General features: G+C 48.0%; 1 protein-coding gene across 1 annotated transcript; it reads left to right on the top strand.

Annotated features, from left to right (window-relative positions):
- Window positions 1-1,206: 1,206 nt before the first annotated feature.
- LIPG (lipase G, endothelial type) lies at window positions 1,207-27,326 on the top strand. The gene is made up of 10 exons (XM_028749050.2): window positions 1,207-1,638; window positions 7,072-7,265; window positions 10,566-10,745; window positions 11,990-12,101; window positions 14,607-14,831; window positions 15,873-16,115; window positions 21,496-21,616; window positions 23,361-23,579; window positions 24,551-24,655; window positions 26,413-27,326. Exons 1-10 carry the CDS (start codon window positions 1,209-1,211, stop codon window positions 26,420-26,422), a joined length of 1,839 nt encoding a protein of 612 aa, XP_028604883.2. The 5' UTR covers window positions 1,207-1,208; the 3' UTR covers window positions 26,423-27,326.
- The last annotated feature ends 461 nt before the right edge of the window (window positions 27,327-27,787 follow it).

The following is a 27,787-nucleotide window of genomic DNA, read 5'->3' as shown; positions in this document are numbered from 1 at the left end:
CAGCGGGGAGGGGTGTTTGCTGCAGCAGGAGAGAGAGATTCCCTGGATTCTTCAGCATAAGGTTACCAGATGTCCCCGTTTCCCAGATTTACAAATCAGTCCCCATACAAAATCCATTGAATTTGAAAAGTGTCCCCGGATTCATTGAAAAAAATCTGGTAACCTTACTTCAGCAGCCTCTTGACCTTCCTCCTCTGCTTCAGCCTCTGCGTCTGAACTGCTCCCTGTCACTGGCTCTCCCCCCTCACTAAACCCTGCTGCCCCTTCAGCACCCCACATCTCCTCCCACCAATCTGCTCCTCTGTGTCCCACCACAAACTCCCTGGCTCAGAACCTTCCTCCTCTGGGGTTTCCCTTGGGAGTCCCCCCAGCTGGTGCCTCCCACCACTCGTCTTTGTCCAGCCAGTCCACGACACCAATGTGTGTGGGCAACATGGTATCACTGTCGTGGCGAGATCAAACATGGGAGAAGATTTCCACCCTTCTTGCACTGTGGCACAAAGGCCTGCGATCTGCCCCTCCCCATCACCCTCGCCTTGCCCTCACTCCAGACGCTTCAAGTACTTGGGTTGCGTAAAATGTAGTAATTTTTTATGTGGCTATTGCGCTAAGGCTGCCTCTGATGCAGTGGCGTAGCGTGGGGGGTGCAGGGGGGGCCGGCCGCACCGGGCGCAACATCTTGGGGGGGGGCGCACTCGCACTCGCAGCTCTCTGCCCCTACCTGGCAGGGGCGCAAATTACTTGCCTTGCCCCGGGTGCTGACAACCCACGCTACGCCACTGCTCTGATGTACCTCATTGCCAAGGCGCAAGGAACGGACCTGTCAGTGAGTTGCACGGTTTAACTTTGTGCTTCATTGAAGAACTGCCCAGTGCCCCTCCCATTCCCCTCCATTCACTTTCTCCAGATCTCAGTTATTTGGGGAAGGAGGGAGCGGAATTCCAGAGGGAAAGGCACGGGCTGCACCAGCCTCCGGCTGCTCTCCTGAGCGTCTCCCTCTCCTAGGCAATCTCCTGCCGGGCTCTCGCCTCGCCTCGTGTCGCGACGCCCCGCCTCAAGTCTCGCCTCTCCGCGCCGCCTCCCTTCCTCGAGGTGGGTGTGTGGCGTTTTCATTCAGACTTTTTGGCCGGCTTGCTCTTGACGTCAGGGAGGCGTGACCAATCAGAACCCCGGATCCCGGGCCTACAGAGTCCCATCCCCATCTGGCCATGGGTCAGGTGACGCTCCCACTTGCCTATTTAGAAACGACCCCCCTTGCCGGTTGCTCCGCTTGGTTGCTGCGCCTTTGCGCTGGCAAGTTAGTTGCTCCGCTCCCTGCGCGCGCGCGCGCCTCTCGCCTCTTTCTCCATCTCCACCTCCTCCTCCTCCTCCGAGAGAGAGAAAGCCCGGTGCTTTGCCGTTTCTGCAGGCTCAGCATCATCTCGTCCCCTTTCCCCCCAAAGCAAAAGAAAGAAGAAAAAGCCGGCTCTAGTTTGAGCAGCCTCAGCAAGTCAAGTGCAGACTCGGAAGGAGGAGGCGGACAAGACGACTCGGCGTTTGCTGGAGCGATGAGAACTTTTGCCGTCCTGGTGTGCATCGCTCTCGCCTCTTGCGCGCCCCGGGAGGACGCCTTGCAAGCGGAGAGGGACCCCCAGGGAGGTAAGCGGGGCTGCAGGGTGTGGGGCTGCCATATTTTGAAGAGCAAAAAAGAGGACACTTTCGCCAACTTCTACTTTTAACTATGGATCGCTATGACGATTCTACCTATGGGGGGGGGGAGGACGAGTTCTGGGGGGGAAAGGACATATGGCAACCCTAGCAGGGTGGCTTTCTCCCTGGGGCGGTGGCGGGACAAAGTGGGCGCTGGGATAGCAGAGGGCTAGGGAGCCGCGCGCAGCCTGCCTGCTTTTGGTGCGCCTTTTGCCTATTGCGCGTTAGTGGTGTGCGGCGCACCTGGGTCCTGGGATGCGCGAGACTTGAGTTGCTCTTTCGTTCTGGAGATGTGGATTTCATTGCCGGCATCTGCAGGGAGTTCCACCCGAGTTGGCCTTTGCTGTTCCTTCCAACTTTGCCATTCTGTGTTTCGTTTCTGGAGCTGGAATGGGCGTGTTTGTGGGAGAGAGAGACAGCTAAATGTGAAAGTGTGAGACAATTGTAAGGTTTGTGGTCGTTAAGAGATACGAATGCGGCTTTAAGCCTCGTGTTTGGAACTCCCCAGACCAACAAAGGGAACTGGAACAGTTCGCCGGTGGGGAAAGGCAAGCGGAGCGCATCTCTTGCCTTGCCGCCGAGGCGATGCCTGCCTTTAACTTTCAGCTGAGGCGGTGAAAAGCGCGGACGTGATTTGCTGTTCGGTGAGCTCTCTGCTGCATCTTGTAATGCGTGAAAGAGCAGCTGGACTCTGTGTCATCTGGCTGCCCTGCTTCTAAACCTCGACGCCTTCTGTCTAGCTTTGTGATCCTGGGTCTGGCTCATAAAGTGCTTAAAAACCTTGCTCTTCCAAGCGGACACTCGGTGCAAGCCCCGTTGAAAAGAATGGGGAATGTTACAAGGGCGCAACTATAGCTTTTTCTCTAACGGCGCTTGCATAGGGGAACACCACCCCGGGTTGTGCCTGTGTAGAATCAGCTGCTATTTCAGAAACTGAGCCTGTGATTTTGGGCAATTTACCTGGAAGTAACCTCCATTGAACTTAGTTGTACTTCTGAGTAGAGACTGAATTGCGCCTGCAAGTGCCTTATTTTAGCCTGCTGTTCGATTGACGTTGGGCTTGCAGTGCTCGTGAATTATAGCACCAGCGTCTCATATTTAATGGAGCTGATGATCAAGGTTCTTCCGCTATTAATAGCAAGTGCCTAAAGAGAGAATCTTTCGCTATGTCCTGAGTTTTTAATTTTAAATCTGGCTAGAGGCAAGGCTAATAAGTGCATGGATAGGGAAACGTGACAGCTAGCTGGTGCTTTTATTTTTAATGTAAAACCTCAAAGCCTAGCTTGAATTTTACCGTCTGCTTAGCAAGCCCTCTTTGTGCTCCGTGATTGTTTGCCTTGCATGGTGAAAAAGAGTCCCTTTTGGTCACATGCTTAGAAGCGGGTGATTGTTACCCCTAGAGGTTTCTTTTTGGGGGGCGGGGCGGATTCTAGCAGTTTCTTTTTTAGGGAAAGGGAAGATCTAGCTGCAACGAACCCTGGCATATATTCAAACTGCACATCAAAGCTTCTTACACTATGGCAGCATGGCTTTGATGCTGAAAACCTGACCTGCCTCTGTAAGATCTTAAATAAGTGCTGCTAAGCGTGACGATGGGTGATGTGAGAATTCTGGGCCCGTTTTCCCAGGAGTAAGCACTGCTTAGAAGGCAAGCATGAAAACAAGTGGAGACTCAGGCTATGCACATGCCATGCATAGAAAGCATTTTCACCATGCAAAGAAGCCTGGGAATTGTAGTGTCTTGATGGTGCTTGGAGCTGTAGCTTTATTTGGGGCAAACTACAGCTCCCAGAATTCTCTGGGAGAAAAGACGGGGGCTTTAAATGTATGGTGTGCCTGCAGCCTGAGTTTTGTACGAATCCAAGAGCTCACTGCTCCGTCGCTTGATGTGCTCCTGGTGCCCTCTGTTATCTCGCAGGCAACCTGTCAGAAGTCCTAAATCAGGGGCACTCTCTGCCTCACCTGCTGACGTGTGCTTAGCCTAGGCTGCTGAACTGGTTCTGTGACTTACCGTAAAAAGTAAGTCAGTGTGCCACTAAGGTGTAACTCCATGTAGTTCTACTGGATTGCGTCTGGAATTCACTGTTTCTACTGATGTGTTTTGCAAATGCAGCTTAAACTGTGAAGTCTTCCTTGTTTGGATAAGCTGGTCACCTCTGCTGCCTTAAGGAGGGAAAGGACAGCTTTCTGGATTTTCCTTGATATTAAACTGGCATAGAGGATATATTAGGATACATTGGGATTTTTGCATGGAAATAGAGTGTTGGTCAAAAGCCAGGTCTGCATGTCTAGGAAGAGTGCACGTCTAATTGAATCTTGCATGTAATGAGCAATTTTCTCCCGAATTTGAGTTGAAATGGCCTTCATGGCAGTATTCTCTTTCCGCAAGCTACTCGTGTGCGTGTGTGAAATATTTGCAGGGTTTTAATCTCCTGCAGTTGCTGAATCCAAGGGGCTGAAACACAGAGCTATGGCAGTGGGTGGTACCACCCTGGGGGGGTGTTGGAGGGATAACTTAGGGGGTCGCTAAGAGGCAAGGGGTGCTGGAAGTGTAAATGGCTATTGGACTTTGAGAAGCTGGTATCGTCACTGGCGGGGTGTGTGTGTGTGTGTGTGCGGCGGGTGCGGCCGGCCCCGGGTGTCATCCCCGGAGGGGGGTGACATTGCCGCCCTGCCCCCCTGGGCCGCTCGCTGCTTGCCACAGGTTGCACCCCCTGGGGCACTTGCCATGGGTGGCTAGCCCCGCCCCCACAGGCAACTAGCCCCACCCCATGGGCTGCTAGCCCTGCCCCCGGGTGCACAGCAGTTATCTCCACCTCTGGGTATCATTGGATCAAGTTCATCAATTTTGCTGAATTAATTCAACTAAATAGTTCTAACAGGACTTTGGATAAATGTGCAATTGATTGTTACTGTTTAGAAATTCATCGTGTTATTATCTTCCTTAGCCGGTTGTGCAAACGACTATTCTGAATCATGAGTTTTATAGGGTAGGGTAGGAGGTATTGGAATGAGTTTATGAAACGAAGGGGAGGAGGTGGCCTGAGTAAGTTCAGGAACCACTAAGCTAGAATCTTGGTGTAAATTTGGATGAGGACAGGATGGTTTGCCATGGTTCTGCAGGAGACTATAAGATCGTGCACACGTTATGCTACTGCTGAGTCAATGTTCTTTTCATAGAATCGCAGAATTGGAATGGACTGCAAAGGGCCATCTAATCCAACCCCTTGAGGTGCAAGAACCACAGCTAAGAATTGGACTTCGCTTCCATTCTTTCCTCTACCTGTGTTTAGCATCCTGTATGCACCTAGCCTCTGTGCATACCACTGTGTGCACCGTTTCAGGCCCTCGCACTGAAATTTGTGGGTGCCCAACCCCTTCATGGGGAATTTTGCAGGACCCAGGGCCCCAGGGAGTTGGCACAGTTCTCAGTTGCACCCAAAGAGCCCACCTGCATGCAGCTTAGGACTGTGGCTGCATTATGATGAATGCGCAGAGAGAGCGTGTGAGGCTCATGGGCATAATCCGCTGTCCCACTCTATGCTTGTCGGCAGTACGTGGCGGAAATGTGTGCACAGTTCTTAAGTGTGCATATTCCCCAACTCTCTACACCTGCCCCCTAGGCAGACAGGGGCCCACAGCAGTCTGTGTATGGGTGGGTTTCAGGGTCTGGATATGATCTGACTGTTGGGAGTGGTGGAGAAGAGATAAATTACGTTTTGATGTGTGAGCTTGCACTGCAAGGAGCGGGGGGGACGGACGGACGGACGGGGACTGTGCCTTCCCAGACGTTGTTGCTTGACTCCAGCTCCCATCAGCCCCAGCCAACATGGCCGATGGTCAGAGATGATGGGAGTTGTAGTCCAGCTGCCTCTGGAGAGCACAGCATTGGCTACCCCTGTTAGAATTCCTGCTCCATGATTGCAGTCATGGGATTGTTGTCTATCACATGGCGGTGTATGTTTTGACTCCACAGAGTGGGAACTGACAGAGAGAGGATGTTTGTGTTACTGTGTTCCGTGCAGTGGGACTATTGTCCTTTGTTCTTTCTCTTTGCTGTCTGATGCTAGAGAGAGAGAGAGAGAGAGAGAGAGAGCCATGTTGCAGTATGTGTTTATATGTAAATAAAGTAGATTAGCCAAAATGCTGAGTTGCTGAGGTCTGTCATGCAAGCTGAGAAGACTCTGCGGATCCCTAAGTGTGCCAGTGTCGGTTGGCATCGGTCGCTGTGATGTTCGGGCTGAGGAAAGCTTTTGAAGCTCCCGAACGATCAACCAGGAGGGAGAGAACATGCCAGTCGGGCATGTGTCTCTGCCAGGGTCCTACTCAAGTGTACGATGAGCTCCTGACAACCCCTGCTATACCTGGTTGTGGAGAACGTGCTCATGTAAGCTTGTAGACTTTAGCTCAAAGTTGTGGGCCTGATGAAATGTGGGCATATGGAAGCCCACCTGCACATATGAGACAAGGGTAAGGTAAAGGTAAAGGGACCCCTGACCATGAGGTCCAGTCGTGACCGACTCTGGGGTTGCGGCGCTCATTTCGCTTTATTGGCCGAGGGAGCCAACGTACAGCTTCCGGGTCATGTGGCCAGCATGACTAAGCCGCTTCTGGCGAACCAGAGCAGCACACGGAAACGCCGTTTACCTTTTCGCTGGAGTGGTACCTATTTATCTACTTGCATTTTGATGTGCTTTTGAACTGCTAGGTTGGCAGGAGCAGGGACCAAGCAACGGGAGCTCACCCTGTCACAGGGATTTGAACCGCCGACCGTCTGATCACCAAGTCCTAGGCTCTGTGGTTTAACCCACAGCGCCACCCACATCCCTGCTCTAAAACTGCAAAGTAGTTTTGGTAGTAACGCATGATAGTGACCAGTGCTATTTTTCTAGAAGTGCCGGAACTCACCATGAATGCCTCTCTTGTTCTCTTATAATGGCAATGGCGCCCACCTGAGAGGTGCCGGAACTGAGTTCTTGTGAGTTTCGGCTGAAAAAAAGCCCTAGCTGTGGCTGCCGGTTCCTTAGGGATCACACCTTACCTTTAGATCGCTGTAAACTGTCCACAGTTTTTATGCAATTTATTCATCCCTTGCTGGGTGATGCTAAGCAGTAATAGGGTAGCCATATTTCAAACCGTGAAAATCCGGACAGAAAAGCTGTTAAGCTCTTTCGGCGAAATCACAAAAAATGCCGTTTTTGAGTTATTTTCATGGAAAAGCGGCCAAAACGGCACTGCTGACATGGGCTGCCATAACCCTGGATTTTACTGGACAGTTGTACCGATTTCCACCCAGACACCGCTGCCGACTGCAGTATTCTGTATATATCCAGGAAATTCCAAACGTATGGAAACCCTAACCAGTAAGTGCTCATGTTTCAGATGTTGGCGTTTCTCAGCTGCTAAAGCCAGCAGAACCGCCGAAAGTTCTCAAGCTGCCGGTGAAATTCAATGTCCGTACTTCTAGGGACCTAGAAGACAAAGGGTGCTACCTCACTACGGGCCAAGACCAGCATTTGGAAGACTGCAAGTTTAACGTCTCTGCTAAAAGCTTCTTCGTTATTCATGGATGGGCGGTAAGTAGAATAGAATTCTTTGCTGCTTCGCGTTGCTCTTAGCATAAGAGGAACTGTGTGTGTGTGTGTGTGTGTGTGTGTGTTTCCTGTGGCATTTTGGGTGGGGGTTGTTGATCCTCAATCCATTGTTTTTAAAGCCATAAACACTTCAAGAGAGAAACCAGTTTTTCACTTGCTTTGAGTCCCTTTGAGGGCTCTGGGTGAAACATTCTGCTTGGTGCTGAGTAACTGGGAAGTAGTGTCCACAGAGGTGGCGTGGGTGGGGCATTGTTGATCTCCTGGCTTACCAACACAGTGTAAGGTTATATCATATTACAAAATGTGGAAGTAAGAATTGTTGGAGGAAATGTGGAGTGATGGGAACATGCAGTCATATGTGGTGGAATTGTCCATTAGTTAATGAATTCTGGAAACAGATTGGTATAGAAATATTGGGAGTTGTGGGTAGGAAGCTGGAAATATCTAATTTAATGGTGCTTATTAGCCTGAGTAGCTCTGAGTTAGAAACAAAAGAGGAATGTAAATGGGTAAAATTGATGGTAATTGCAGCGAGACAGGTTATAGCGAGTAACTGGAAAAATGCAGAAGAGCTAGGGGTGAACCAATGGAGGGAAAAATTGAAAAATATTATAATCTTAGAATATCTAACTGTGAAGAAACATAAAATGAAAGGGTTTAAGGTCAGTGAGCAGAAGGAATATTGGTTTGAGAAGATATTGAATTAATTTGGTTTGAACAATTTGGGGTAATTAAAATGTTAAAAGTTAAATAAACCTTGTGGAGGGAGGAGTGTTACGGTATATAGAACTGTACATATTGTTGATTCAAATATGTTATTATTGATTATGTATACCCAATGTATCAGCCGCCTGGGGGGGGGGTTCACTGTTTGTTTTCACTGCGTTTTGGTTGTTGGTTAAATAAAAATAAAAAAAATAAAAAACCAACAGAGTGGGTGGCTGATGCTCTCCTAGAAGGAAGGCACGTGGAGCTTGGCTTGATCCAATGCACAGTGTGTGGGGGATCAAATTGGTGCCACATTGCACCACATTGGCCCAAGCTACCTGCCCCTTCCCCTCTCTGTACGTGCCAATGACCCACCGTGTCGGAAAGCCTGGAGAGCAACAGTAACTTTGCCTTGGCATTAAAGCCCATGGCAGAACTCGTGAGTTGGAGTTCTACATCTGACGGGGAGGACCAAGACAGCTGCTGACCTCCAACTCCCATCAGCTGCAGCCAGCATTTCCAAAAGTGGGGGATGCTGGGAGTTGTAGTCCAGCAACTTCTGGAGGTCCTGTTCTACCTGCTGTGATATTTGTCAACAGTTGCCATTCACTCCCTGGACTAGCCACACACCCTACTGCCAATGTGCCCATGCACTCGCCCCATCTGTGCAGTATGTGTGGCAGTTCTATGCACAGACCTCCCCTATGTGTGAGGAAACCTGGAATGCTCAGTTGGTTAGAGCATGGTGCTGATAACGCCAAGGTTACAAGTTTGATCCCCCTGTGGGGCAGCTGCATGTTCCTGCCTTGCAGGCTTTTGGACTTGAAGGTCCTTAGGGTCCCTTCCAATTCTACCATATTTTTTGCTCTATAGGACGCACCAGACCATAGGACGCACCTTGTTTTAGAGGGGGAGAACAAGAAAAATAAATTCTCCCCCTCTCTGCTCAGCGCCCCTTCAGCGAAGCGGCAGGAGAAACGGAGCCCCTTCCATTTCTCCTCCTGCTTCACTGAAGGGGCACTGCGCAGCTCTCCCTCTCTGCTGAAGCCAGGAGAGTCTTGCTCTCCCAGCTTCAGCAAAAAGAACTCAAAGTCTCTGGAGCGCAGCGGGACCTCCTGCTGCGCTCCGGAGGCTTCAGGCGGCTATCCCTGAAGCCTTCGCAGCGCGAGTTCCTGCTGCTCTCCGGAGGCTTCAGGTTCCTTTTGCTGAATCTGGGAGAGTCTTGCTCTCCCGGCTTCAGCAAAAGCAACGCGAAGCCTCCGGAGCATGGAGGGAGCACTCCCTCTGTGCTTTGGAGGCTTCACGTTGCTATCGCTGAAGCCAAGGAGCCTTCATTCGCTCCATAGGACACACACACATTCCCCCTTAATTTTTGGAGGGGGAAAGTGCGTCCTATAGAGAAAAAAATACGGTACATTTTTATGATTCTTTGAAACCCTTTGGTGAACTTATGTAGGAAAGGCAGGTTTCTGTAAGGGACTCAACACTTCCTAGTTAATTCCTGCTGGGTTTGATGTTTGACCTAGGAGCTTTCTGATTCACAGCTTGGTGTTGTTGTTTTTAAAGCCACTAGCTTTAGATTAACAGAATAAGGTGTGAGAGATGAGGTGACTGGTATTAGGTGACTCCTAGCGTGAAATTCTAAACCATAACCCTCTCTCAGGCACTTGCTTTGTCAGTTCTAACCTTTGGCCAAAACCCTCAAAGGATCCCAATGCAGCACATTAAAAACACTATAAAAACCCTGCTAGAAACACATAGGCACTGATTCCTCTCAGTCCTCAGAAAGCCAAGATACTTCTCTTTAAAAAAATTAAAATAAATTAAAAATTATTGCAAAGTAAATACATCAATACCAAACCATACATAAAGACTAACATAAAAAAGAAAGAAGAAAAAGAAAAATGCAAAGAGAAGCAGACAGTAAAAGAATAAAGAAAAGTATAATATTTCAATACAATAAACACTATTTTACAAAATAATAGTAATAATAGACGTCCATCACTCTCACAACACTTCCTTTCACATTTCATATTTTATCTGTATTTCAGTAATGTTTTCATCTTAATATATAGATATGTATATATGTATGCTTCCCCTTTTCCATTCACAAGGTCATTCTAGACACAGCCAAATTTTTACTTTTGGACCTTGTCTTTCTAAATAATCATTCAAGCACTTCCATTCCTTCTTGACTGTATTCATTGGCTTTAATATTATTATATCCGTCCATCTGGCCAGCTCCAAATATTCACATAATTTACATAACCATTCCTCTTTGGTCGGTACCTGGTTACCCTTCCAGTACTTAGCCACCAAGATTCTCGCCACTGATGTCACGTACAGAAATAATTTCGTATTTTCTCTAGGAATATCACTATTCAATATTCCCCAAAGATATGTTTCTGCTCTTTTGCTATGTGAAGCTCTTAGTAACTTTTTATTTCTTCATGGATCGTATTCCTGAACTTTCTGATCTCTGGACATGTCCACCACATATGGTAGAAGGTTGCCAAGGTACTTCTCTTGCTGGTCTTTGGCCATAAAGGAACTAAACATGGATTCTTCTTCCAGATGACTGGCATGTTTGAGAGTTGGCTGGGGAGCGTCGTGTCGGCTTTGCAGGAGCGAGAGAAGGACGCCAACGTGGTGGTGGTCGATTGGCTCCCTCTTGCCCACCAGCTGTACACAGATGCTGTGAACTACACCAGAGTGGTTGGGAAGGAAGTGGCCAAGCTGCTTAACTGGTTGCAGGTAACTTCAAGCTGGAAACCTCCCATTTCCTGAGCAGCAAAAACTGCATGGGAAAGCAACCATTGCTCCAGAAATGTCAACCTGGATGCTGCAGGACCTGGCAGGGGATGCCATCTTTGGCATCACACAGCAGGCTGCGTGCCAAGCTGTTGATTGGTGGGATGGGGCAGGTGGCGTTGCTTGATGCTGGCGCTTCTCATCCCATGCAAACTGAAACTGCAGGCACCAGAGCCATCGTCCAAAAACCCAGGGTGCGTGATCTTCTAATGCTATACAACAGGGATGGTCCTGAAGGTGGTGTTGGGCTCCCATCAGCTCCACCATGGTCCAAATGCAGTTTATACAACATTTAAATAAAAAGAATACATACATACAGATGTACTAGACTCAGAATAAGGCAAATTCCACATATCCATAACTGCTTATTTTAATCCATAGTTGCTGATTGGTACGGCTCTTTCTGGACTTTAACACTTCAGAGGGCAGGGAAAAGATGGCAGCTTTGAGTGGGCAGCCACCAGGAAGATGAGCAGAATCTGCCTTGCCCATGACGCCAGTACATTGGGTTCTAACCTTGCCCCAGGCACGCTTGCATTTTACAGACGAATCGGGGAGCACTCAGACCCTGTGGTTCCCCTGCAGCTGCCATGTAAAATGTCCAAAAGGGGCTGTCCCTGAACATTCACTCTGAATGCATAGTTTTGCTCTTACGTCTTTACCTACCATTGCTTGGGAGGACTTGGCCCTGCTTTGCTTCCCATAACATCAGTTCCGCCTTCTGCTTCTTGGGGGTGGAAAAACCTGCATGAAGCAACTTGCACCACCTAAAGCTGAGGGTGTAGAAAACAAGGATTATTGGCCAAAGGCATCGAATGTTCCTTGCGTCATCAGCTGAAGGCACAGTGTATTTCGTAAAGCCAAACCTTTCCTGTTCCTGTGTGCACCCTTTGCATACTCTTTTACCATGACGATTAGCCATGAAGGCTGCGCTCTGCCCTCCAGAGTTGGGAAGCACCAATGCTTCTGAATACCAATTGCCAGAACTGGAGAGTTGCTCTTGTATTCGAATCCTGCTGGTGGGTTTCCTAGAGGTGTCTGGTTGGCCACTGCAAGAACAGGATGCTGGCCTAGATGGGCCATCGGCCTGAACCATCAAGCTCTTCTGATGCCCTTACTAAATTCTGTTCAAAAGTGTTCTTCTTCCACGAGCGACTGGCTTGATCCTGTTCACGTTGCTCTTGCAGGAGAAAGAACGCTTCCAGCTCCAAAACGTCCACCTGATTGGCTACAGCCTGGGGGCCCACGTTGCTGGCTATGCTGGGAACTATGCTATGGGGACAATTGGCAGAATTACAGGTAAGCCAACCAACTTCCCCCTCGCCTCCTATGAATTCGTGTGCGTTGTTGCCCTGTGGTTTTCTGAAACTGCTGAAAGCCCCATCCTCTGCTTGAGGCAGGTTTGTGGCATGTGACACACCAGGTGAATCCTGGATCTGCATGCACAGCCTCAAGGTAAGTCTTGGCTGGAACAGTTTTGCATTTGGCTGGAAGCTACTCCCAGACAGGCTGGGGTGGTTTGAACTTCCCCTCTCTGCTTGCCTGATGGTGTGGCTCAGACCATGCTAAGCGTGTGGCTCGGTTTGTTAGACCGTGGTTCTGATGTCGTCAATATCGCAGGTTCGATCCCTGCATATTCCTGCTCTGTGTAAGGAACTGGTTGTAAATGAGGATATTGTGGGAATGTTCAGGGAGGCAGGAGAGGATATATTGTTTATTAATATCCTTCCTAACTTGCGCTAGCAAGTTCCTTCACTTAGCAGAGTTTCATATTCCCCTTTAAACGCACAGCAGAAAACTGGTTGCAGGCTTGTGTAAGCCTCTCACTATAAGGTTCCTGGTAAGATCCCTTATACCCCTCTTAAAAGAATAAACACGCCACAACCTTGTGTAAAGTATATAAAAGAGGTTTACTCACATTCAGTTCACAGTTGGATCCCTGAAGGCAGACTTAGTTACAAAGTATATAGATGTGGATCTATCCTATATGGGGACAATCCCAGTGTCCTATGTTGGCTAGAAGCAGTCTCTAGCTAAAAAGCTGTTCCAACAACGGAGGAAGTCAAAGAGAGAGAGTGTGCAGTGTGCCTTGTCCTTTTTGTTACCTGGACAGGTAAGGTCACACCCACCTCTAGTAATAATAATAATAATAATAATAATAATAATAATAATAATAAATAATAATAATTTATTATTTATACCCCGCCCATCTGGCTGAGTTTCCCCAGCCACTCTGGGCGGCTCCCAATCAGTGTTAAAAACAGTACAGCGTTACATATTAAAAACTTCCCTGAACAGGGCTGTCTTAAGATGTCTTCTGAATATCAGGTAATTATTTATCTCTTTGACATCTGACGGGAGGGCGTTCCACAGGGCGGGCGCCACTACCGAGAAGGCCCTCTGTCTGGTTCCCTGTAGCCTCACTTCTCGCAATGAGGGAACCGCCAGAAGGCCCTCGGCGCTGGATCTCAGTGTCCGGGCTGAACGATGGGGGTGGAGACGCTCCTTCAGGTATACAGGACCGAGGCCGTTTAGGGCTTTAAAGGTCAGCACCAACACTTTGAATCGTGCTCGGAAACGTACTGGGAGCCAATGCAGGTCTCTCAGAACCGGTGTTATGTGGTCCCGGCGGCCACTCCCAGTCACCAGTCTAGCTGCCGCATTCTGGATTAATTGCAGTTTCCGGGTCACCTTCAAAGGTAGCCCCACGTAGAGTGTGTTGCAGTAGTCCAAGCGTGAGATAACTAGAGCATGCACCACTCTGGCGAGACAGTTCGCGGGCAGGTAGGGTCTTAGCCTGCATACCAGGTGGAGCTGGTAGACAGCTGCCCTGGACACAGAGTTAACCTGCGCCTCCATGGACAGCTGTGAGTCCAAAATGACTCCCAGGCTGCGCACCTGGTCCTTTAGGGGCACAGTTACCCCATTCAAGACCAGGGAATCCCCCACACCAACCCGCTCCCTGTCCCCCAAAAACAGTACTTCTGTCTTGTCAGGATTCAACCTCAATCTGTTAGTCGCCATCTATACTTCCATACAAAGGAAGTATGTCCCAGCCAGGAGGAAACAGGAAGTTTTCGACTGGCTGGACCAAACATTCCCCTGCATGTCCACTCTAGGAAAACAAGGAATGTTGTACTTGACTGCTACTTATGCATCACATCCCACAGATAAGGGCTGAGGGTTGCCCCAAAGGCAGAAGGAGCAATTATGGAAAGATAACAGAAATGTCATCTTAGCCCAGTGGCTTATTGCACATCCACATCCACTGCTGCTTGCAGCAAACCCAGAGCAGTAGTAAAGACCCTGTGATCCTTGGGGTGTTGTAGAACAACAGTTCCCATCATCCCTAACCATTGGCCATGCTGCACGGGACTGATGGGAGTTGGAGTCCAATAGCCTCTGGGGGTACTCAAGGTAATCATTCGTGACTCAAGGCCTGGCAGGAGAACGGGGTGATAGAATGGACGGTACCATTTTCAGAATGCAGGTGTGCGTGGCCAAAAAATTTCCAGTTCACAAATGTTAGAAATAGTGATTTTTAAAATGAAGTTGAAATTAGGGGAGGGGCGATTGTTTAGCCTTAGCACCTGAACTGCATTCAGAAGCACACACCCCCGGTCAGTTCCTGGAATCTCCTGTGAAAATGACTGGAGGTGGTAGGAATTGTCCACAACTCTGAAGAGCTGCTGCCACTCAGAATAGGCAGTGCTGGTCTGAGTGGGGAAATAGTCTGGCTTTAGTATATTGTAAGGTAGCTTCCAAGGAAATACCTGCGTCCATCTCAACCGTATTCCTCTGCAGGCTTGGATCCAGCTGGCCCAATGTTCGAAGGAGTAGACCCCAACCGACGCCTCTCTCCCGATGATGCAGACTTTGTGGACGTCTTGCACACGTACACGAGGGAAACGCTGGGGGTCAGCATTGGGATCAAGATGCCCGTGGGTCACATCGACATCTACCCGAATGGAGGAGACGTCCAGCCAGGCTGCGGCTTGAGTGATGTCTTGGGGTCCCTTGCCTATGGAAGTAAGGCTTTCTGCTTGTATTTTGGTGATGGTGGGCAGGCAGTGGGGTCACACAGATTGCTAACTCTGCCACATCAGAGTAACTTGCCCTTTGTAAGATGCTGTCCTCAGCCTAAGAAGATGCAAACCCTCTAGTTGCAAAATACTTCCTGGCTTACATATATTAAACAGATGCATAGGTGTGTAGGAGGAGGGGATTATTCATTGCAAAACCTGATATGCTAGTATGCAGATCTGGGAAAGCTATTGCGGTGTAATGACTAACACTGACGGATGAGTCAATATGCCCCTGGTTTGCTTTCTCCCCTGCTATGTGAATTCTTGAGAAAGTCTCTCTCAGCCTCAGCTCCTCTGTTGTTATAAAATTAAGGATGATGAATAAAAAGTATTTCATTCATGAATCTCTTCCCATTAGACAACTTGAAGCAATTCACAATATAATAACCCAGGCATCCCCAACCTTCGGCCCTCCAGATGTCTTGGATTACAATTCTCATCATCCCTGACCACTGGTCCTGTTAGCTAGGGATCATGGGAGTTGTAGGCCAAAAACATCTGGAGGGCTGAGGTTGAGGAAGCCTGGTTTATAGACACATCAAGCTATGCTGACATCCTTCTACTTATCTCCTCATGAAATCATAAACGGACTCCTGCCTTTTCTGGCCAATGGGATAAAAGCACTTGTGTGATCTGGCAAGCATTTGCCAGATTCTTTGAATCCTATTAAAATGTTAATTAAAAAATAAATCCATTTCAGTTTGTGAAACGACTGAAGATTATTAGATGGCCTATATTTAGGCTCTGCATTGCATTTTCGGATGCCTCCTACAACGTACGCTTCCGGTTGCACGGCAGAATTTCTGGCCAGAGGCCTGCCTGGTCCGTGGCCAAGTCTGGCTTGCGCTAAACTACAAAGGACCTAGAGATCTGTAAATCTTGCTGCACGTGTGCCTGCCTTTCCACCACGGAGGTGGAGAATGCTAAACGGCTGGCTTGTTGCCTTACGACTGTTTTCCCTCCTCCTCCCTGTCTGTCCATCTAGATATCGGGGAGGCTGTGAGGTGCGAACACGAACGGTCCGTGCACCTCTTTGTGGACTCCCTTGTGAACAAGGATAAGCAGAGCTTTGCCTTCCAGTGCACGGACTCCAGCCGCTTCCGCAAGGGCATCTGTCTGAGCTGCCGCAAGAACCGCTGCAACGGCATTGGCTACAACGCCAAGAAAATGCGGAACAAGAGGAACACCAAGATGTACTTGAAGACGCGGGCCGACATGCCTTTCAAAGGTAGGCTCCTTTCTTCCTTTGGCGTTCCGTCAGTCACGGAGAACTTCCGTTTTTATTTGCAGAGGAAGGCAAGCCAGCATCCGAAGCACTGGAGGGTCTCCTTGCAGATCCCAGCGAAAAGGTTGCATTGCTGCAAGGGGCAGGTTTTCCTTGCTGAAAGGCTGAACCATTGACTTGGGAATGCGGGGCGAAGAGGGCGGTCTGCCCCGGGGGTCATCACTGAGGGGGGTGACATTTGGGGTGCCGCCTGCCTGCGACTCCCAAGCCTACCCCGGGCCGTCGGGGAAGGGGTGGAGCTGCCGGCGGCCTTCCCCCTTCGTTTTGGCAGCTCGGGGGAGGCTTGGGAGTCGCGCTGTTTCCTGGGGGAAGGAGCCTCCCCCGAGCTGTCAAAAGGAAGAGGGAAGGGAGGAAGGCTGCTGGCAAAGGGGCGTCACTCTCCCCCCCCCCCCGTGAGAAACCAGCCCGCCATGGGCGGCTTGCTCCACCCCCATGGGTAGTAGTAGTACGACTCAGGCAACACATTGGTGACTAATATACACACAATAATTACCCCAAAAAATTATACATTGTTTATCAATCGTCTGAGAGTAATATACAAAACCTTGTGCAAAGCCACAGAGACTTATGAACTACCCAGTCTAAGATGAACTTATAATGTCTGGTTTCAATGGATTTTTCAAATGCTTAACTCAGTCTTTTGTTTTCTTTATCTTTTTACCTAAAGCATTTGTGGCTTTGCACAAGGTTTTGCTTATTTCACTCAGAAGATTGATAAAGAATGTATCATTATGAATGTATCACCCCCATCCCATGGGTGGCTCACTCTGCCCCCCTGGGATGCTCGCCCTGCCCCCATGGCCCCACCCCCGGGTGCACAGCATGTGCGCCGCTCAAGGTGCCGGAACAGCTAGCTCCGCCTCTGATCTTTACTCTGTGGGCTGTGTCTGGCAGGTGGACAGAGCTCCCTGCCCATCAATCATCTGAAATCACAGTGGCACCAAGTGACGCGTTTTTAGTTTAGAGAAGAAGCGAGCAAGAAGTGACATGATAGGAGTTTATAAAATTATACATGGCAGAGAGAAAGAGGATGGAGCAGGGGTTTTTTCCCCCCTCCCTCTTTCATAATACTAGAACTTCATTGCAGACATCAGGAGGTCCTTCTTCACACAGTTAAACTATGGAACTCGTTTCTGCAGGAGGCACTGATGGCCCCAAACTTGGATGGCTTTTAGCCACAGTTGGAGGCAGTAATATGAACCCCGCTTCAGATTCCTCAGTCTTGGCAAGTGGGGCTGGTGTCCAATCAGGGCAGGGTCTTCTCTGTCGTGGCACCAGCCCTATGCATTGCCTCACCAAGCGAGGTCTGTTGGGCCCCATCGCTTTGCTGTTTCAGGGTGTGGGTGAAGACCTTGCTTTTAAAAATGGCACCTGGTTAATGGCTATTTGCTGGTTATTTGCTGTCTCATTTCTGGTTATTTGCTGGTTATTACCTGGTTATTTGCTGGCTCATTTCTGTGTTGTTCTTGTGCTGCTGGAATTTGTCAAATGGATAGCATTTGCTTATTCATTTGAATGTATCTGTGGGTTTTTTTAGGGCATTAATGTGATTTCATTCTGTTTTTCGTTGTTCCTTGGCTGCCTTATAGTGTCTTTGGAGAAATAGGTAGGATAGAATTTCTTTTTTCTTTTTGGTCTTTCTTTAAAGAAAGAAAATCTGGGCAGCAGCCAGGCAACTTTTTGGTTCTTGGTGGGAAAAAAAGCCATCATGACATTCATCTAAAAGCTTAAAGAGACATTACATGGGTGATGATCTGCCAGTGGTTTCTTGATAAAAAGCAGCTGTGGAGAGCTGTAATTAGGAGCAGAAGATGGGTGTGGAAAAAGGGATTTTTAACCATTTCTGGGAGTGGCAGTTTTGAGTTGAATAACTGCTGGATGGGAAACGGGTAACAAATACTTTTTCAATTGCACCAGCTCCTTGTCTGTTCCTAGAAAACAGCTTCCCTAACTTTCCCAAGAAACCTCTGCCTACTAACCTCTACTGTCCCCTGCTGCTAAACTCAGTAGCCTCTCCATCGCAAAGTCTGGGCTTTAGCCTAGGTGATGAGTGCCCCCAAATGGGAGAAAACTATGCCTCCGTCCTAGGCAGACCTGCATTTTCCTACCATTGCAGATGCAAGACATAGCTTGCCCTCCAATAAGTTGCTTTATGCTTGCTTACCTCATCAAGTGTTTTTTCTCTCTGTAGCAAGGCTACATAGTCAGGAAGGTCGGAAGCTGTAGTAGTCCTACAGCACCTGTAGGGCCACATATTTCCCCCATATAATAATAATAAAGTAATATCAGTTTCATAAGACGACCCGGATGGTCGCCAGATTCTGTGTAGTGATCTGTAGGAGCAGACTATCCCTGGACTCAAACTAGTTCGTTAAGAAAATTCCCAAACTCGGTTACATGGGTGACTCTGGGTCATCTCTCTGCAGGAGCTTATCTTAAAGTTTTAAATGTCTATATGCTTATCGCATTTATAAATTTATTGTTGTACATTGTTTTAAATGTTTGTTTTCCTTCTGGGATTGTACCCCCAAGTGTGTTTTATAAGCTGGTTTCCGACCATAATAAATTATCTGTCTATCATCTATCTATCTATCATCTATCTATCTATTATCTATTTATCGATCATCTATCATCTATCATCTATCTGTCTATCATCTGTTTATCTATCTATCAATTTAAGGATGTGTTTCCATTAGATTTCCCCTCACAAACACCTCAGGATATTTCTTGGGACATCTCCCCCAACCTGTTGCCTCCCAGATGTTTTGGACTACAACATCCATCATTCCCCACCCAGCAATGGTCAGGTTGGGGTGGGGTGTCTCCCTTTGGACACCAGAAGGCTGTATCTGAAATGTGTTGATGGTTCTCTCCTCAATGGTGCGCCAGACAGCATCAGGGGCTCCCATGCCCACGAGTTCCCAGACTTTTAAAAACAAAACAAACAAACCACTTTAAAAGAAATTTGGGGTCTCAGCAAGCTACTTTAAAAAAACCCTTCATTCAGATATCAAAGCACATGCATATGTCATATTTTAAGTAACAGTGATGTAGTTTTGATTTATTGTTGTGGTTTGAATTTCCAGTTCACCCCATCACGTTTTATATTGATATGCTGCCTGGAATTGAGTTTTAATGAAGAGCAGGTTATGAATTAGTTAAATAAAGTTTTGGTGGTGTTTGTTTGTTTGTTTTTTGAGCAAAGTTCAGTGAAGCCAGATGTAAAAAAAATAATTGTTGGCTTTTGTTTTGGGGTCCAGCTCAGCATTTATCCTGCTTTTGGATTTAAGGGGAGGCAAGTGAAGGAAAAACCCATTTAGCACCGGTGCCATATTACAAAAATGTTGGGCCCTAGACCAGGGCTTTGTTAGCCAGTTGGATATTCCACCCTTGGTCAAAATGTCATCGATCTCCATTGTTAGGGGGGGAAATTAATCAAGTGCAGAACCAAATGCAGGTATTCTCATCTGTTTCCCATTGAGAGCCAGTGTGGTGTAGTGGTTAAGAGCGGTGGACTCGTAATCTGGTGAACTGGGTTCGCGTCTCCGCTCCTCCACATGCAGCTGCAGGGTGACTTTGGGCTAGTCACACTTCTCTGAAGTCTCTCAGCCCCACTCACCTCACAGAGTGTTTGTTGTGGGGGAGGAAGGGAAAGGAGAATGTTAGCCGCTTTGAGACTCCTGAAGGGGAGTGAAAGGCGGGGTATCAAATCCAAACTCCTTCTTCTTCTTCTTCTTTCCATGGGCCACCTAACTGGCGCTCATAGACCTACCAGCATATGAGAACTTCAGAGTGGAGCTTGTGGACCACCTCTGACTTAGAGGCTGATAGATGTTGTTGGATTACCATTCTCATAATTTCTAGTCGCTGGCCATGCTGACTGGAGCTGATGGATGTTGGCATCCAACAAAATCTGGAAAGCACAACATTGGCTACCTGTGTTCTAGCTTCAAAGAACCAGCTACCCATATATATGTGTGTGTGTGTGTGTGTGTGTGTGTGTGGATGGAGAAAATTACATTATTCGAGCAGCCGGAATGAGAGCAAGGGCTGTAGCTCAGTGACAGTGCACCTGTTTTGCGTGTAGTGGGTCCCACATTGATCCCTCAACATCATTCCTGGGTTGCAGAGATGGGAAGAAGGTTACGTCAGACCAAGAGTCTATAGCTGAGGAATCTATTTCTAGCTGTGGCCAGACAGGTGGCTCCAGGAAGCCAACAATTGGGGTATGAAGGCACCAGATGCTGCGGACAGAGCTAATTTGCTTCCAGACCCCATTTGACCATCATGGCTAATAGCCACTGATGGACATATCCTCTATGAAGCCACTGGTTGATCCTTATGAGAAGAGGAGCTGGAGTAGATGGTTCTAGGCTGGTTCTTCTTGATGATGGATTCTGCTGGTTTATCAAAGACTGTTCCAAGGAACCCTGGAGTACCTTAGTGTCAGGGACTCAGGGATGGAGGAGGGAACCCTGGGTCTTGGGGCTGTAGACCCATTCTGGTTAGCTTCCATCCACTGTGGGGCTTCAGGGCTCTTCTTGAGTGCTGAAGAGTGTTCTAGCTCCCCTGTTGGGGAAGATCAGTTGCTGGGAATCAGAAGTGTGGAGAGCGCTGGTGCATTCAGCTCCCACTTGCAGGCTTCCCGTAGGCATGGCCATCTGTCATGGATGCTTTAGTTGGGATTCCTGCATTGCAGGGGTTGGAATAGATGACCCCTGGGGCTCCCTTCCAACTCTATGATTCTATGAACCCAATGGCCGCTGCCACGTCTTGCGTTGGTGGTGAAGGTGACACGTGACGCAGTTTCCACTGAAGCCCAGGTTGCTGAGAAAATGTGTCCCTTCTTTAAAGGGGAAATAAGCTTTTAAGTGAAATCTGAATGTCCCAGCATGGGGAGCCCTGGCTCTTCTCCCAGCAAAGAGCTGTGGTAGGTCTGGGAGCACTGATGAAAAGAGCTCTGCATCACAAGCGGCAGGCTAGAAACCCTCCCCTCGAGGAAGCACCCCAGCTTGCCCCTTCGCAAGGGTGCACCCTTCAAGTAATTTGCAGGTGTAAATGGCCATTCGTTGCAGGAGACCAGAGAAAGCTGAGGGGGAAATGATGGAAACACAGCTGCGTTTCTGGTTCCTCATCTATGTCTTATCTGCTCCGGATCAGGGTTAATGTGCACAGAGTCCCAGCAACGCCGCTTGGCAAAGACCGGGTAGATCCCGTGCCAATTGGCACTTGCCTTGCAAACCACGTCTGTTTAATGGGAACAAAGGATTTGTAGCCCTAATCTTGGCTCTGCGTTTAAGCGTCTTCACTTGTGTCTCTGCAGTTTTCCACTACCAGATGAAAATGCATGTCTTCAGCTACAAAAACATGGGAGAAACAGAGCCTACTTTCTCTGTTACGCTACACGGCACCAGTGGGGACTCCCAGCCCTTGCCTCTGGAAGTGTAAGTGGAGAATTACAAGCATCAACCCTGCACCCTCTTTCAAGTCTCTCTCTCTCTGTGTGTGCAATTCCTGAACCTGTGACTGAGTAGGCTGGTTGCTCCAGATTGGAGCGGGGGGCGGGTACTTCTCCCTCTGTGCATAAGTAACCCCTGAGGACCTCTTCAAAGGGGGAAGTCCCTGCAAGAAGGAAGTTCCTGCAAGAAGAAAGCTAATAGCACAGGGAGTTGGTTGGGCTAGTTTTCTTCTTGCAGTTAATTTTTTAAAAAAGTGAAAGAGAAAAATCCAGGCAGTGGTTTATTACACACACCTGCAGCCTAGTTCATTTCATTCTGTCACCACCGCGCTGCCCGGTCTCATTTTGCTGTGCTTATAGGCCAAATATCAGGGAATCGCATTTGTGTGCAGGTAGATTAAAGCTGACAAAATGGACTACCAGATTTCAAACATTTCATCTTGAGGGAACTTTCTTTGTGTCACGTTCTTTCGATGAACGTGTAATTGAATTAATATGCATCACAGACAGTTCTTTGGTATACTGTCGGTCACACACTCTGTTTACACTGGATATTGTCACCAAGCACTAACTGAGTGCACACCTCACGCTCTTTTATCTGAATGCTAGTGGGGGAATGAGGCAGGACTGCAACAAAATGTTGCAGTGTGAAGTGCTCCCTTTCAGGGTGCCAGGCATCCATGTCCTTGCCCCAGATATTCCATTCCATCCCCCCCCCCCCCACTTTTCACAGCCTAGGACCCTTGTACCTACAGGACCGCCTCTCCCTGTATGCCCCATGGAGGACCTTAAGGTCCATAAATAGCCCCGGGCCCTAAGGAAGTTAGATTAGCCTCAACCAGAGCCAGGGCCTTCTCAACACTGGCTCCGGCCTGGCGGAACGCTCTGCCTCATGAGACCAGGGCCCTGCAGGATTGGATTTCTTTCCGCAGGGCCTGTAAGACAGAGTTGTTCTGCCTGGCCTTTGGCTTAGGATCAATTTGACTCCCTCCCTCTCTTTCTTTCTTTCCCCCCCTTTCTCCTCCTGTGATAAGGCTGCATTTTAATGTTTTAATGCTGTGTTTTAATCTTGTTTTTAAAGTTGTATTTCAATCAACTTGTTTTTATTATTGGTTGTTAGCCGCCCTGAGCCCGGCCTTGGCTGGGGAGGGAGGGGTATAAATAAAATTTATTATTATTTTCTGTCCTTTCCTCTTCCGATGGTGAGTCAACATTTCATGGCCACTGGGCACACTTAGTCTTCATTTGTATGTTTTGCTTCCCACCCCCCTCTACCCTCTTGTAGGATTTGCCACTGACATATTTGATGGGAAGTGGTGGATAGGTTCCCTTTCATCCAAGCTCCATGAAAGACAAGCTATAATAAGTAATTACAACCCTTAATAAGTTTGATTCCCTGGAGCACCACTTAGAAAATTGCTGGACAGGATGAACCATGAGACAGGTTTTTGAGAACCATAAGAATATAAAAAGAGCCCGCAGGATCAGGCCAATATCCCATCTAGTCCTACATCCTGCTCTCACAGTGGTTGAACAGTTGCCTCTGCAAGCAGGATTCAAGCACGGGAGCACTCTCCCCTTCCTGTTAGCACCACGGAGAAAGAAACCACAATCGCTAGCTTAGCGTTAAGTCAACTAGAGGTGTTTCACTGAAACCATAACAAGCAAGTATGAGTTGCTCCCTGCCTCTGCACTTCCTTAACAAAACGTTGTGTTCCTCTTATTCTCAGGTTTGAGCAGATTGGCCTGAACTATACAAACACCTTCCTTGTCTATACTGAAGAAGATGTTGGCGATGTCTTGAAGATCAAGCTCACCTGGCAAGGATCCACTCAGTCCTGGTACAGCTTGTGGAGAGAGCTGAAGATGTACTGGACTCGGCCTGAGAATTCGTCCAAGGAGCTCCAGATCAGGCGGATCCGTGTGAAATCTGGCGAAACTCAGCAAAAGTAAGCCCAGGGCACTCTGATTCAGAAACTCTGATTCAGACAAGACAATAGGATATGTTTTTGGGCTTGATAGAAACTCCAAAATCAACATCCTGCAGATGTCTCTTTAAGTATGTGTATTAACTTTTGAGTCACATAGCTCAGTTTGCATGTCATAGTAAACCGTGGTTAATGGATTACCACACATGCAACAGTATGGGCTGTTTTGCTCCTTCCCGTTATCACACATGAGAAAGCAACCACAATCCCCATGTCAGCTGGGGGACGGGGTTTGTTTCATGCAAACCATGGTCTGTTAGCCAAGACCAGACCTCTGCTACAGATTGTGTTTTGCAGGGAGAAAAACAAACACAATTCCTTATTTGGACAAAAAACTAAGTCTGGGATCCTTGTTTCCCCCGTGATAGTGGGAGGAGCAAAAAACCAAGGTAAACCAAGCAAGGAGACTGCAGGCCTTTGATCTCCAATAGCCTGTGGGTTGAACCACAGAGCCTAGGGCTTGCCGATCAGAAGGTCGGTGGTTCGAATCCCCGCGACGGGGTGAGCTCCCGTTGCTCGGTCCCTGGTCCTGCCAACCTAGCAGTTCGAAAGCACATCAAAGTGCAAGTAGATAAATAGGTACTGCTCCGGCGGGAAGGTAAATGGCGTTTCTGTGCACTGCTCTGGTTTGCCAGAAGCAGCTTAGTCATGCTGGCCACATGACCCGGAAGCTGTACGCCGGTTCCCTCGGCCAATAAAGCGAGATGAGCGCCGCAACCCCAGAGTCGGCCACGACTGGACCTAATGGTCAGGGGTCCCTTTACCTTTACCTTTATACAGCCGAAGGTCTGTATGCATATCCACTCTCTGCAAATATAGGAGCTGTCTTCGTAAATCGAACCAAGCTACAGTGTTCTGTTCCCCAAATGGTCAGCTTAGATACTTTTAGTTTTGGGATTGTAGGAGTTACATATTTTGCTTGTTTGTTTCAGGCTCACTTTTTGCGCAGAAGACCCCCAGAAGACCAATATATCTCCTGGCGAAGAACTCTGGTTCATAAAATGTCGAGATGGGTGGCTAAAGAGGAACCAAACAAGGTAAGCCTTGACAGGACCCCAAAGATGAATGTGTTGTTGGGTATTGGCTATGGTTCAGTGGCAGAGCAAGTGCTCTGAGTGCAGAAGATCCCAGATTCAGTCCCCAGCATCTTTGGGTAAGGCTGGGAGAGACCTAGCTTGAAACCCTGCGCCCCAGAAAATACTGAACCAGATAACCCATTGATTTTACCTGGTGTAAGACAGTTTCCTATGCTCTTCTCTGCAGTACAGGAAGCCAGCCATTTGCATACATTTAACTTGTGCACATTCAGCTTCACATATGTGGCAAACAACTTTTTAAAAATTAAAAAGGGGGTGGGATTCTGGGGGAAATGACTTTGGCAATCCCACCTGCCACTGAACCCATTGAGTTTTGACTATACAGTGGACGCTTGGGTTGCAAACGTGATCCATGCGGAATGCACGTTTACAGCCCGCAGCACCCGCAACCTGCAGCGGCGCGTCTGCGCACGCACGGGTTGCGATTCGGCACATCTGCGCATGTGCAAAGTGTGATTTAGCGCTTCTGCACATGCGCGACTGTCGAAACCCGGAAGTAACCTGTTCCAGTACTTCCGGGTTTCGGTGGTCCGCAACCCGAAAAAAGGCAACCTAAAGCATCTGTAACCCAAGGTATGACTACACAATTTTTCTTCAGGCTCAACCCCTAGAACATAACTGGTGCGAACATTGCAGGCCTACCGTATTGCAAAGAGTAACCTGCTGGTTTCATCGCAAGGCTCTCTGTTGACCTGGAGTTCAAGTAAACATGGAGGACCTGGAAGTTCCTACCATGTTTTGCTAAGATAACCAAGTGGGGCTGCCTTTACTTATGCCCCTACTGCCTTGGAACAGAATGCATAGTCTCTGCTAGAGGTTTTCCTCAGGCTCTGCTCCCTGAAACTTTACTTTCAGGTCGTCCAGATGTTGTTGGACTACAACTCCCATCTTCCTTAGCCATTACCCATGCTGGCTAGGACTGATGGAGTTGGAAGTGCAGCAACGTTCAGAGGGTCCTACAATGGCTACCTCGGCTTCTGCTGGAAATGCCATGCATTGAGCTGAGGAACATCTGCATGCGTGCTCTGAGTATCAGTCCCTCCCTACAATGCATGAAGATACTGGATGATATAGCTCATTTGTGACAGTATAAAAGTAGTTGTACTCTAGAGCATCTTGACTGCTGTGGGCAATATTCAGCTAAATTATTTGGCAAGCAGAATGACTTCTGCTTGCACCACAGGACTTTCGCTCATCTCCTTTCCCCGCACAACAGCAAATCTGCTCCAGAGGGTTGAGGTAAATTGCACAACAGATATAGGAGGGGCACGGGGGTCAAGGAGGGTGGGGGGACTTCCTTTGCACAGTCAGAAGTTATTTTGGTGTGTGGGCACAGAGGGGATATCATGCAGCAAGTGATGCAACTCTGAATTTCACTTGTCAAGTGAGCTTTAATGTCTGCTTTAGAACATCTCTTAACTGTCCCGTGGGATTGGAGTCAAGTCTTGCCAACGGAATGCTTTTATTGTGAGGCAAGTTTAACTTTTGTGTGGCTTATGGAAAGCTCCGTTTTGTGGTTTTCCAGTCCTCAGCAAGTCTGCTGCCAATTAGGTCAAACCACACATTCCATAAGTTTCCACGAATGTCAGATTTGGCCCCGTGAAGACTTCTCTCCATTTTGCAATGTTGTCGGACTATATGAAATTTCATTCAAGCCATTTAAATCTTCTCCTCCCCGCTCCCTTCTCCACCTTTAGATCAGTATGAAGCATGCACTGAATTGTCCTTCTTGGATGACGTTCTTCATTCATCCAGGACCTAACCAGCCAACTCAACTGGAGAAGGCAACTGCAGAAGACAAGCTCTGGGTGAAAAGATGTTGCTGCAAACTCTTTTTTAATTTTCTTTCTTGCTAGCACTTGCAACAGTTTGCTGTTTCAGGATGGATGTCCTCATTTCCAAGAACTGTGATGACATGGACATTATTTCTAGGAAAATTGGAACACCACATATTTATGGCTTCAGAGGCTACCCTTAATAACTCCCTCCAACTCCCAAGAGCCTGTTACTAAACTTATCCTTCTTTGGGAGAGTCCTTGGGCACCTAAACCACTTTATCCTGATAATTTTTCATGTGCAAGCTCTGCCTTTGCGCCACACTTTTCTAAAGGCTGATCTTTGCATTTGGACCAAACATGTGGCAAAGAGTCTTGGAGACTGTATTATTTCAGACTGCAGGAATTGGGGCTCACATTTTGTCTCCTTTCCTCAAATCAAAATCCGCTTGTTTGTTCGAAACTATAAGGGCTGGAAGACCTGTTTCTAGCACATCTGTACCGAGTGGCAAGCTAGTTTTCAACATGCAGGAGGATTTATATGTGGGGCAGACATTCAGACGTATATTCCCACTACACAAACATGCAGTGTGAAATGGTATAATGGCAGGAATGTTGTGCCATGTGGCTTTCCTGAATATTCAGATCAGCCCTGCCTAGCGCGTAAGGAAGTTGAAACGTTAATGTGACGGACACTGTGTGTTGATTCTCAGCCATAGTTTTTACTATTGTGTGGTGTTTTGTTGAGAGGGAAGCACCCAAGCTGATCTTAAAAATTTCATTGTTGAGGGACTTGAATTTCTCCAGGTGATTGTCTACACTACCACATGGGAAAACATTGTGTATACAGGAAGCAAATACTCATCACTGTGATAGTGGCTTCCATGTCCACCTCCAGCTTACACAATTAGGGGAGTTTAAAAGTATGAGCCAGTTTTTTGAGTACCTGAACCACCGAGTGAATAGTGCTTAGGTATCTACATTTACCAAGGAAAGAGAGGGGGACGGGATTACAACTACCTCCGTTCCATTTGAGTACAAAATTTCCCCAGATAACTTTTCTTTAATCACTTCACCCTGCACTCACACACTAAAAAAGATGTCCCTGAAGTGCATATATATATGTATTTCAAAACAAACTAGCATTCTAAACAAGCTTTGGTTTTGCGATGCAACAAATGCATTAAAGCAAAATGTTGTTGTGTGTACCCCTGTAAGGATTCCAGCCATCCCTGCCTTCAGGTTACTCCATTCCATCACCCCGCTTTGGTTTTCCATTCTGCCCTCAACATTCTGT

The sequence above is a fragment of the Podarcis muralis genome, chromosome 11 (genome assembly GCF_964188315.1).
Source record: "Podarcis muralis chromosome 11, rPodMur119.hap1.1, whole genome shotgun sequence".
Lineage (NCBI taxonomy): Eukaryota > Metazoa > Chordata > Lepidosauria > Squamata > Lacertidae > Podarcis > Podarcis muralis.
This window is presented reverse-complemented; position numbering and strand designations above follow the sequence as displayed.

What these genes read in the sequence shown, in the direction of transcription:
- LIPG (XM_028749050.2), top strand. Translation starts at nt 1,209, where the DNA reads ATGGGTCAGGTGACGCTCCCACTTGCCTATTTAGAAACGACCCCCCTT. An exon ending in GGAGAGGGACCCCCAGGGAG is followed by an intron (nt 1,639 to 7,071) that starts GTAAGCGGGGCT and finishes CTCATGTTTCAG; the next exon opens with ATGTTGGCGTTTCTCAGCTG. An exon ending in GACAATTGGCAGAATTACAG is followed by an intron (nt 12,102 to 14,606) that starts GTAAGCCAACCA and finishes ATTCCTCTGCAG; the next exon opens with GCTTGGATCCAGCTGGCCCA.